This window comes from Pongo abelii, chromosome 10, assembly GCF_028885655.2.
Source record: "Pongo abelii isolate AG06213 chromosome 10, NHGRI_mPonAbe1-v2.0_pri, whole genome shotgun sequence".
NCBI classification, from domain to species: domain Eukaryota; kingdom Metazoa; phylum Chordata; class Mammalia; order Primates; family Hominidae; genus Pongo; species Pongo abelii.
Genome location: NC_071995.2, coordinates 62,552,119 through 62,564,301, shown reverse-complemented (window position 1 = coordinate 62,564,301; position 12,183 = coordinate 62,552,119). Strand labels below are relative to the sequence as shown.

Here is a 12,183-nt window from a genome sequence, read left to right as displayed (position 1 = left end):
GTTGCGCTATGTTCCCTTGCCTGGCAAGAGAAGAAAGAAATTTCTAGTCCACCCGCTCCCTCACCCCTTTCTCCCCATTCTGCATTTACCACAAACATCTTGTTTTCTCCGGATATTTTCAAGAAATCTAGAAACCTCATTCTTCTCACTTTTCCACCAGGTGGTACAGCATCCAAAAAAAAAAAATCACTATATCTCTATATCTCTAATAGATCCTTCTAGCAATATCTCTCTTTCCATCTGTCTAGAGAAAGGATAAATTTCACTACTATGCTATATGTCAGAAGTGCTTACCTTATTCTTATAATCATCAGCATGAAAATGAAGAAAAAGGCTTATCTAACCTTAGATAAAAGAAATGTTCTACATTAAGAGTGCTTTGCTTTATATTTATGATGTTTTACTTCCCTAATTCACCAATCTTACCAGGAATTTAAAACATTCATATCACTTCTTTAAATAAACCACAATGCTCACTAAAATTCATAGTTTGGAACACTTTCTCTGCCTGGCAAATAACTTCTACAACTCAGCACCTTACATGTGTTATGTTAGAAGGGAAAAATATGCAGGCAATAAAGCTTCAAATACACATATGAAGCTCTTCAAGCACGAACTATGTCTTCCTGTCCTGATTTCCAACACGATATTTCAAAATACACTTTAATGTTAGACTAATTCTAAATGCTAAATAATACTACCCTGAGTATAATATATATGCTAGATGATACATAAATGATTGCATACAACATAGAAACAATAAATGCGCTGGGGGCGGTGGCTCACATCTGTAATCCCTGCACTTTGGGAGGCCAAGGCGGGCAGATTACCTGAGGCCAGGAGTTCGAGACCAGCCTGGCCAACATGGTTAAATCCCATCTCTACTAAAAATACAAAAATTAGCCAGATGTGGTGGTGCATGCCTGTAATCTCAGCTACTCGGGAAGCTGAGGCAAGGGAATTGCTTGAACCAGGGAAGCTGAGGTTGCAGTGAGCTGAGATCACACGACTGCACTCCAGCCTGGGTAACACAGTGAGACTCCATCTCAAAAAAAAAAAAAAAAGAAAGAAAAGAAACGCTAAATGCATATAAACCTAGAAAAAAAACTGATGTCTTTACTCTTTAAAGCACTAAAGGATTCTCATACAATTCAAATCTGAATACTTTGGCCCTTGTGGCATCTCACCCCTGGAGAATCCAAGAACCAGCCAGTTTTCAGGAGATTAGCAGACACCTCTGGAATAAACTTCAAACTAGCATGAGTTCCTTTTCCTGTCAAGTGGTGAAAGCAACATAAATGAAAGGAGAAAATGCAAAATGGAGAAGGGGAAGAGAGAGGCCAAGAAAGAGAAAGCAAAATGAAAAAAGCATAAGCAAATGCAATTTTTCTATAACCCAGGGAGGGTGGGCATCGGAAGGAGAGGGCATTTCCAACTTCCAAACTTCACAGCAATCTCATGCTCTTAGAACACACTCTGCTGAAAGTAAGAGATCCCACTCAAAGTGACTCGTAAATAGTGGGGCCTTAAGCCTTAGAAACAATACAAGACGGACAACTATGGCACCGGGACTTGAGATTAACTGCGGTTACTGAATAAGGGCACTTGACTTCAGCTTACCCTTCACCGTCTCCTCTCCTCCTCCTGGTTTGGGACTTAAGAGCCTGAAAAGACTAGAACTTCCGAATTTTAGAAAGAATTTTACTTCAGAAAGTGGCTAAACTTAAGAGGTCTGGCAAGACCACCCTGACAGATTGCACCCTCCCACATCCACCAAAAAAAGTTATCATCCGGCCCCTGAACGATTCTTCTTGCTTCCAGTCTCTAGGTCTCAGTCCGGTATTAATAGAAATGTTTGGCGAACGCCTGTTTTCTAAAAGCAACAAATTTGTTCCATTACAATCTTCTGTAATCTGATGTGAGCGTGGCCGGGTTGGCCCGGCTCCTTGGTGCGGCTCCTAGTGCCAGGAGGCCGCGGGTTCTAGCACCGGGCTCCTCAGTCCAGCCGACGTGCCCCGTTTCGGGAAGGCCTCCCAAAAAACACGGCTACGGCTGGCGAAACTGGCACAAGTTCCCTTCCCATTTTTTCCCAACTCGTGCTTCCCACGGCGTGCTGCCTCCAAAAAAGGAAGAAACCGGCGAAAAGGTTAGCTGTCGCTGGCTAGTATTTAGCATAGGAGCTTGTTTACAAAACATCTGGGCACCAAAAAACCTAGCTTTACAGGAAACGCACAACCCTGAGTCCCGCAACCGAGATTCAGTGAGCGCCTACGGTAGCGAGGCCCGCGGTGCGCCTCCCCACCAGGGCGCCCGGGCCAGGAAGAGGCGAGGCCAGGTCACCCGGCCACCCCTAGCTATTACACGTTGACCCAAGCCACTCTGGGGGCCACAGATGAGTAAGCAGACTAACAGGAAGGACAGGCGCGCGAACCCGACCGTCGACCCAGCGGGGAAGCGAAGGGGAAACATGGGGGAGTGGCCCGGGGACGCCTGCTGGCTCCGGGGCTGCTCCCCGCAGGCGGCGGCCCGAGGCGAAGCTGCAGAGGCCATCTGGCGCGGAAGGCAGAAGCCGGCCCTCAGCCTCCCCGCCCTTCCTCCGCCTTCCCTCGTCCACATGCACAAGCTCCAGGCACGTTCTCGAGACCCGAAAAGGCAGAAGCCACTTCTCGGCCCGCTCCTCCTTCCCGGCGAGCATCCCCCGAGCGCCCCGCAGAGACACGTGGAGTCAGGGGGCGCGGGCTGGCGGGTTCCCTGGAGCTCTGGGGCGCGGGCTGCAGCGCCCGCCGCGCGCCACTCACTTGCTGGCCGGAGCGGGGCTTGCCCTGGGGCGCTCTCCTGAAGAAGGAGGTCCTGGCGGTGAAGAAGAAGTCCTCGGCGTCCTCCTCCAGGCTGCTGTAGCCGCTGCTCATGCTGCCGGTCCCGTCGCGCGCGGGCGGCCTCCCCGGGGCGCAGGCGGCCAGGGAGGGGGTGCGGCGCCCGCCAGCCCCGCGAGGTTCCCGGCGCGCGGCCCCGGGCAGTCCTGCTGCAGCTGCGGCCGCCGCTCAATCAGGCTGTCCCGGCCCCTCCCGCCGCCTCCCCGCCCGGCTCCAGGCGCGGCTCGGCCCGGGTGCGCCCGCGACCCCGCCTCCCTGGGCCCCGCCCCGGACGGGCGACCGGCCGAGCCCCACCCCGCGCGGCCGCGACCCTCCCCACCCGCCCGCAGGTGGGGGGAGCCCGGCCCGCCCCTTCCAGGCGCGCGGGTTTCTCCCGACAGCGTCGCGGAACCCGGAAAGCCGGGCGCTAGGGCCGCGTCTGGTGGGGCTGTGCTCGGGTTGCTTCCTCAACCTCCCGGAAACGCAAATTCCTCTGCGAGCCGTCCGCCCGCCCCCAGCCTCGCTGGCTCGAGTTTCGGAGAGGGCGGGAGCAGAGCGGGGAACTTTCTCTGCGTCCACTCCCTGCTCGTCCGCCCTCCAGGGTCCTGTGGGGGTTGGTGGGGGTTGCCCGGCCGAGGGACCCCCCCAGGTCCCACGGCTTCCTGCAGCCGCAACGCCCAGTCCTGAACCCCAGCAGCTCGCCCCTCCTGGAGGATTTCAAGTTGGCAGAGATGGGTGGGGAGGTCAACAACTGGGTTGTTTATTCGAATGAAAACATCCTTTCTGGTCATTCATTTGAGCTTCGGTCTTACCCTTTTCCCCTTCTTTCTAGCGAGGGCTCACTTCCAAATAAGATCGTTATCTTAGGCGCACTCAGTGCAAGTGAAGGGTGAACTAGTTCTATAGCTACAGAACAATCGAGTGCTTATTAATTAAATGTGCTTTGTAAATGTCCCCGCCACAATCAGCCTTCCACGGTCACCCACAAGGCATGGTTTAAGTGGTGGGGATAAGGAGATCAGGGAATTCTAGCCATCCACGTACAAAAAAAGTTTCCATATTTTCTAAAATTCTTCAGTCAGCTAATCCTCTTAAAGCCACCTGTGGGTAACAGTCTTTTACACCTTGGTGTTACTGCACTGATTTAAATCATACTAATTTCAAGATCTTGACTGAAAGGTTCTTTTGAAGCTGCAAGCCCTGCTATGGTTAGCGAGCTTCAGAAGAGGTTTCATTAGGAGGGGAAGAGAGACGTTAGAAAAGAGAAAATGTCCACCCATCATAGCCAAACTAGCCAAACTCTCTTACATTATCTCCTTCAATCCTCCGAGCAACTCTGTAAGGTAGGTAGTGCTATTTTATGCCGATTTTACACCTAGAGCAGCAGCTGAGGCTTAAAGAGAGGAAAGTGGCTGTGGGTGGCAGTACTCGGACCGTTCTACTTTGCGTTCTGTTGATCTGAACGGGGTCACATACCCTACTGGGTTCTCTGCTTAGTCTCGGTCAGCCGTGCTCTTTAGTGGACTACAGGAGGAAGAGTTGGACCCGAAATGACGGGAAGGAGAGAAGAATTGACTCATGAGTCATCCTACTGTCCCCAGGCTGAAAGAAGGCTTGCAAACCTGCTCCACCTTCGGGCTTACACATCCATCTTGTAAACTAGTATATTACCGCACGTGATTCACAACAACTCCAGAAGGAGGGCCTTTGAGTTACAGCCCATTTTAAAGGTCCTACAACATTAAAGTCTTCTCGGCCACACAGCTACTGAATGATAGGAAGCCAGGAATTCTAACTCCATATAGTTTCACCCAGCTTAAGCTGATCCGTGTGTGTGCCATGCACATAATCTAATGTAGGAGAATAGGGCTTTATGACAAATTTTTCTTATTTGGTTTCTCTTATTTCATTATTCAGATATAATATTAGCGCAGCTCTTATTAAATATTCCAATGTAAGAATAATGTGTAGGTTAAGGACTTAAATTACCCATTTAATTGTGGGTAGAAAGGGGAAAATAATTTTACCCAGAACAAGTTGAAGTTTATGAATACTTTGAGGAAAAATGCATTAAAATGCTTTATTGGCCAGGCGCGATGACTCACGCCTGAGGAGGCAGAGGCGGGTGGATCACCTGAGGTCAGGAGTTGGAAACCAGCCTGGCCAACGTGGTGAAACCCCGCCTCTACTAAAACTACAAAAATTATTTGGGCGTGGTGGAGCGCGTCTGTAATCCCAGCTACTCGGGAGGCTGAGGCAGGAGAATTGCTTGAACCCGGAGGGGTGTAGGTTACAGTGACCCGAGATGGCGCCATTGTACTCCAGCCTGGGCGACAAGAGCAAAACTTCGTCTCAATAAATAAATAAATAAATAACTTTATGATGCACCACACCATAAAAATGATTTTTTTCATTGTATTATTTTTAAGCTCCAAAGGACTGGATTAATTTGTATATCTGTCAGCATACCATCAGAATCAGTTATAATAAAAAGGCATGATTGAGTGGGGCACAGGGAGAAGCTGAGGTGGAGGATCACTTGAACTCAAGAGTTCCTATCCAGTCTGACCAACATAGTGAGACCTTTTCTCTAAAAAAAAAAGATTTTTTTATAAAGGCGTGATTAGGCCAGCCATGGTGGTTTACGCCTGTAATCCCAGCACTTTGGAAGGCCGAGGTGGGACTATTGCTTGAAGCCAGGAGTTCAAGACCAGCCTGGGCAACAAAATGAGACCCTGTCTCTACAAAAACAAAAACAAAAAACAAAAAAAAAAAATTAGCCAATGTGTTGTCACATGCCAGTGGTCCCAGCTACTCAGGAGGCTAGGTGGGAGGATCACTTGAGCCCAGAAGTTTGAGGCTGTAATGAACTATGATCTTACCACTGCACTCTAGCCTGGGTAACAGAGTAAGAGTCTGTCTCTTAAAAAAATAAATAAATAAAATAATTTAAAAAGCCACGATCAAATAATGAAATGGAAGCACTGCTTTTAAGCAACAAAAAACAAAAAATAAATAAATAAAGGAAAAGGCCGAGTGAGGTGGCTCACGCCTGTAATGCCAGCATTTTGGGAGGCCGAGGCCGGCAGATCACTTGAGGTCAGGAGTTCAAGACCAGCCTGACCAACATGGTGAAACCCCATCTCTACTAAAAATATATAAAAAATTAGCCAGGCATGATGGCGCCTGCCTGTAGTCCCAGCTATTCGGGAGGCTGAGGCAGGAGAGTCACTTGAACCCTGGAGGCAGAGGTTGCAGTGAGCCGAGATCACACCACTGCACTCCATCCTGGGTGACAGAGGGAGACTCTGCCTCAAAAAATAAATAAATAAATAAAGGAAGGAAGGAAGGAAGAATTGTGATTTTGTTTCCTAAAAGCAGCATAATGATATTTGTATATTTTTCTGGTAGCTTTTTTTTTTTTTTTTTTGAGACAGGGTCTCACTTTGTTGCTGGAGTGCAGTGGTGCCGTGTTGGCTCACTGCAGCCTCGACCTCCCAAGCTCAAGCAATCCTCCCACCTCAGCTTCCCCAGTAGCTGGGACGACAGGCATAAGCCACCAGGCCTGGCTAATTTTTATATTTTTTTTGTAGAGACAAGATCTCACTATGTTGCCCAGGCTGGTCTTGATGAACTCCTGGGCTCAAGTGATCCTCCCACCTTGGCCTCCAAAAGGGCTGGGATTACAGGTGTGAGCCACCATGCCTAGCCTGGTAGCATTTTTAATTAAAATATTGTGAATTTAAAATTTAGCTCATGAAAATTGTATCTGTAAAAATTCAAAATGTCATGTTAAGCAACTAGACATTTTTAACATTTCAAATTCAGAGAAGGGGGTGGAAAAATAAAATTAAATGTATGCAACCAAGTTCAAGTTTTTTGTTTTTTTGAGACGCAGTCTCACTCTGTCGCCCAGGCTGGAGTGCAGTGCTACGATCTCAGCTCACTGCAACCTCTGCCTCCCGGGTTCAAGCGATCCTCCCACCTCAGCCTCCCGAGTAGCTAGGATTACAGGCACGCACCGCCTTACCCGGCCAATTTTTGTATTTTTAGTAGAGACGGTTTCACCATGTTGGCCAGGCTGGTCTCAAACTCCTGACCTCAGGTGATCTGCCTGCCTTGGCTATCACTGACTTTTATGTGACCTTTAACAATTTAATTAACTTCTCTATGCCTCAGGTTTATCAGCAGCAAAATGGGGATGACAATGTCCTCATTTTATTTTCTTTGGTTTACTGTAAGGATTAAGTGAAAGAATCCAGGCAAAGTCCTTGGCATAGAATAGGATCAAGCAAATATTCATCTTTCTTGCCCCAAATATTAGACCTTATTGCATACTTAACATTCATCACTCACTTCTTTCTTGTTAACTAAACAAGGACTTTAATTCAAGAATCCCCTCAGGAAAAGAAGTCCAATCTCAGCTCAGGGGTAAGGCCTGACGTGCTGAGTCAGTCATGGTGGTCCCATTCCCCTTGCCAGGGATTGCTTTAGGCATGGACAGGTCTCACAGACCTGACCACTGAGACGAGAGGGAAAGTTGGCTTGGTGCCTTTTGGGAAGATGTTCCTCACTTTTAAAAGAAACCTACAAAAAAGACGATGTCTTCTTCCTCTGGACCTTGCATGCTTGCATATGGTACCTAGGAATTCTGTAGCCATATTGTGGACAAAACAGACACCATGGCAAAGCAGAACAATACAAAGACTTCATAGCTCTTTGATTAACCAGGTTTGACGCCGCCCTAATTAGGACTTCTTGTTATGTGACAGAAAATATTATCTCGCTGCTTTTTTTTTTTTTGAGACGGAGTTTTGCTCTTTTTGCCCAGGCTGGAGTGCAATGGTGCAATCTCGGCTCACCACAACCTCCGCCTCCCGGGTTCAAGCGATTCTCCTGCCTCAGCCTCCCGAGTAGCTGGGATTACAGGCATGCGCCACTACCCTGGCAAATTCTGTATTTTTAGTAGAGATAGGGTTTCTCCATGTTGGTCAGGCTGGTCTTGAACTCCCGACCTCAGGTGATCCACCCGCCTCGGCCTCCCAAAGTGCTGGGATTACAGGCGTGAGCCACCGCGCCTGGCCTAGATATTGTCTTGTTTAAGCCAGTTGAGTTGACCTGTTATCATCCTATATTCCCATCATTTTGTTCCTGCTGGAATAGTCATATCTCTCATAATATTTCTGCCAAGTTCTGTTCTCCTCCATCGACATTGGTAGAATCAGTAGAGACAGATAGAAAAAGAAGTAAGAGTTTTTAAATGATTGCTAAGTTGTTCCCCTGAAGATAATTTAGAAAGTTCATTCTCTTACCTTAAAAAAAACAAAAACAAAAAAACCTGTAACAGAGGTATTTAAATTGGTTTTAAAAAGGAAAAAAATATGTTCTAAAATTTCTCTCAATTCTGACAGGCTGGGTGTGGTGGCTCACACCTGTAATCCCAGCACTTTGGGAGGCTGAGGCAGGCAGATCACCTGAGGTCAGGAGTTCAAGACCAGCCAGGCCAACATGGTGAAACCCCATCTCTACTAAAAAAAATACAAAAATTAGCTGGATGTGGTGGGTGCCTGCAATCCCAGCTACTCGAGAGGCTGAGGCAGAAGAATCACTTGAACCAGGGAGGTGGAGGTTGCAGTGAGCCGAGATGGCACCACTGTACTCCAGCCTGGGCAACAGAGCAAGGCTCTGCCAAAAAAAAAAAAAAATCTATGACACACTCAATGATAAGAGTTGGTTACATGGCCAGGCGCAGTGGCTCACGCCTGTAATCCCAGCACTTTGGGAGGCTGAGGCGGGCGGATCACGAGGTCGGGAGATCGAGACCACGGTGAAACCCCGTCTGTACTAAAAATACAAAAAATTAGCTGGGTGCGGTGGTGGGTGCCTGTAGTCCCAGCTACTCGAGAGGCTGAGGCAGAAGAATCGCTTGAACCTGGGAGGCGGAGCTTGCAGTGAGCCGAGATCGCGCCACTGCACTCCAGCCTGGGCGACAGAGCGAGACTCCATCTCGAAAAAAAAAAAAGAGTTGGTTACATCAGGCTGGTAACTGGAGGACAGGCTCTTAATAGCTGAACCGATACAATCAGCGGCTCTTCTCTTTGGTCAGTGCCTATTGGCTGCAACTGTCACCCTGGTTGCTTCCATTTTGTTCATGGCAATGACACGAATAAATGGTATAATAACTGAAAGGCAATGTGTTTGGTTGTTAAGTATGTGGGGTGAGAAATCAGCCTGGGCTGGGCACAGTGGCTCACACCTGTAATCCTAGCATTTGGAGAGGCTGAGGCAGGCAGGTAGCTTGAACCCAGGAGTTGGAGACCAGCCTGGACAACATGACGAAACCCTGTCTCTACAAAAGATACAAAAATTAGGCGGGCATGGTGGTGCATGCCTGTAGTCCCAGCTACTCAAGAGGCTGAGGTGGGAGGATTGCTTGAGCCTGGGATGTCAAGGCTACAGTGAGCCATGATCAGGCCACTGCACTCCAGCCTGGGCAACGGAGTCAAACCCTGTCTAAAAAAAAAGAAAACCTGTAATCGGAGCACTTTGGGAGACTGAGGTGGGCAGATCACGAGGTCAGGAGATCGAGACCATCCTGGCCAACATGGTGAAACCCCATCTCTACTAAAAATACAAAAATTAGCTGGGCGTGGTGGTGCATGCCTATAGTCCCAGCTAGGAGAATGACTTGGACCCAGGAGGCGGACATTGCAGTGAGCCGAGATCGTGCCACTGCACTCCAGCCTGGTGACAGAGCAAGACTCCATCTCAAAAAAGAAAAAAAAAAAAAAAGAAAAAAAGAAAGAAAAAAAAAGAAATCAAACTGCCTGTGTTCAAATGTGGGCTCAGATGGTGTGACCCACTGCATATTATCTAACCTGGTTAAACCTCAGTTCTACATCTGTAAAGGGAAGGTAATAAAATCTTACCTTATAGGATTCTTAAAGGGATTAAGTAAACTAAGACATGCAAAACATTGTGCCTGGCACATAATAAAAGGTCATGATGTTAGCTAATATGATTACATATAAGGATAGTATTTCCATGTTTGGGCACATCCTCAATAATCAAGGAAAGGATGTGTTGCCTGTGAGCCTGGAGGTAAACCCGGTTTATAGGACAAGGTGGGGGAGAAAAGCAAATGGCTTTTGCATCACTAGATTTGTCCATCCAATATATCTAGGACCTAATGAGCTGAAATATTTTGTGCAAAGGGCACTACCTGGTACGAGGACTGCAAGATAAACCCCATAGTTTGGTATCTGTGTCCAAGTGAATTTCATCATAGGCTTCTGCATTTCCTCATTACTGTGATAAGAACTGGCCAAGGGAAAGCATACACCTGATGAAAAAATCCTTGATCATCATAATCATGTTACCTTGTATCTCAGACCCTCAAAGCCCTTGACATTAATGCTTACTCTGACCAAGTCATAATTACCTTTCTCCTTTGAAAGATGAAGAAACAAACAACAACAACAACAACAAAAGTTAAAGAAACCAAACAGATAAATGGAAGAGCTACACTCCCAACTTTTTTTTTCTTTTTTTTTGAGACAGTTTTGCACTGTCACCCAGACTGGAGTGCAGCAGCGCAATCTCAGTCCACTGCAACCTCCGCCTCCCAGTTTCAAGCGATTCTCCTACCTCAGCCTCCCAAGTAGCTGGGATTACAGGTGCCCGCCACCATGCCCAGCTAATTTTTGTATTTTTAGTAGAGATGGGGTTTCACCATGTTGGCGAGGCTGGTCTCAAACTCCTGACCTTGTGATCCACCCACCTTGGCCTCCCAAGTGCTGGGATTACAGGCGTGAGCCACCACGCCTGGCCTACACCCCGAATTTGGGAGAGTAAAGAGTATAGGGAGAAATCCTTCTTCAGTTGTGAGGCTTTCTGTTTTTCTTCCTTTCTTTCTTTCTTTTTTTCATTTTTAGAGATTGGATCTCACTATGTTGCCCAGGCTGGCCTCAAACTCCTGGGCTCAGCGTGGTGTATAGCTGGGACTACAGATCGTGTGTGCCACTGCTCCGAGCTGACTTTTTTTTTCTTTTTTTTCTTTTTTTTTCTGAGACGGAGTCTCGCTCTATCGCCAGTCTGGAGTGTAGTGGCACGATCTTAGCTCACTGCAACCTCTGCCTCCCGGGTTCAAGCGATTCCCCTGTCTCAGCTTCCAGAGTAGCTGGGACTACAGGTGTGCACCACCACGCCCGGCTAATTTTTTTTGTATTTTAGTAGAGACGGGGTTTCACCATGTTGGCCAGGATGGTCTCGATCTCCTGACCTCATGATCCACCCGCCTCGGCCTCCCAAAGTGCTGGGATTACAGGCGTGAGCCACTGTGCCCGGCCCCGTTATAACATTTAAAAAAAAATAGAGATGAGGTCTCACTATGTTGCCCAGGCTAGTCTCAAACTCCTGAGCTCAAGCAATCCTCCCACCTCAACCTCCCAAAGTGCCAGGATTATAGACGTGAGCCACCACACCTGGCCTATGCGTGGAATATTTCTTAATTTTTTTTTTTTTTTTTTTTTTTTTTCTGAGACGAAGTCTCGCTCTGTCACCCAGGCTGGAGTGCAGTGACATGATCTCGGCTCACTGCAAGCTCGGACTCCTAGGTTCACGCCATTCTCCTGCCTCAGCCTCCCGAGTAGTTGGGACCATAGGCGTCTGCCACCACGCCCGGCTAATTTTTTGTATTTTTAGTAGAGACAGGGTTTCACCTTGTTAGCCAGGATGGTCTTGATCTCCTGACCTCGTGATCTGCCCGCCTCGGCCTCCCAAAGTGCGGGGATTACAGGCATGAGCCACTTTGCCTGGCCTTATATTTCTTAATTATTTTTAAGAGACAGAGTCTTGCTCTCTTGCCCAGGCTGGAGTGCAATGGCCTGATCACAGCTCACTGAAGCCTCCCCCTCCCAGGGTCAAGTGATCCTCCCACCTCGGCCTCCTGAGTAGCTGGGACTACAGGCACGCACCATCATGCCAGCTAATTTTTTATAGAGACGGGGTCCCTCCATGTTGCCCAGGCTGGTCTCAAACTCCTGGGCTCTAGCAATCCACCCACCTCAGCCTCCCATAGTGCTGGGGTTACAAGCCAAGCCCAGTCATATTCTTAATTTTATAGTAAAATAAACTGAAAGGCAGATGGTAATTGAAATTTTTTAAACAACTACATTTTAATACTATGAGGATCTTCATCCATAGATGATGGCGTTAGAGCAGGGCCTCAGACCTAAAGCTTCTGAAAACTTAAGTCATGGTAGTAAAGCAGACTCTCACCAACAATTTTGTGGAAAATATTTTGTTTTGAAATAGCAATAACTACTAGAAT

General features: G+C 47.8%; 1 protein-coding gene across 1 annotated transcript in view; it reads right to left on the bottom strand.

The window, feature by feature from the left end:
- The window catches only part of RASSF3 (Ras association domain family member 3), an 88,292-nt gene extending 85,182 nt beyond the window's left edge, over positions 1–3,110 (bottom strand). Inside the window, exon 1 of the mRNA XM_002823478.4 lies at positions 2,799–3,110. Within this exon, the coding sequence (XP_002823524.2) occupies positions 2,799–2,909 (111 nt within the window). The 5' untranslated portion in view covers positions 2,910–3,110. The remainder of the gene's footprint in view (positions 1–2,798) is intronic.
- Positions 3,111–12,183: the final 9,073 nt, after the last annotated feature.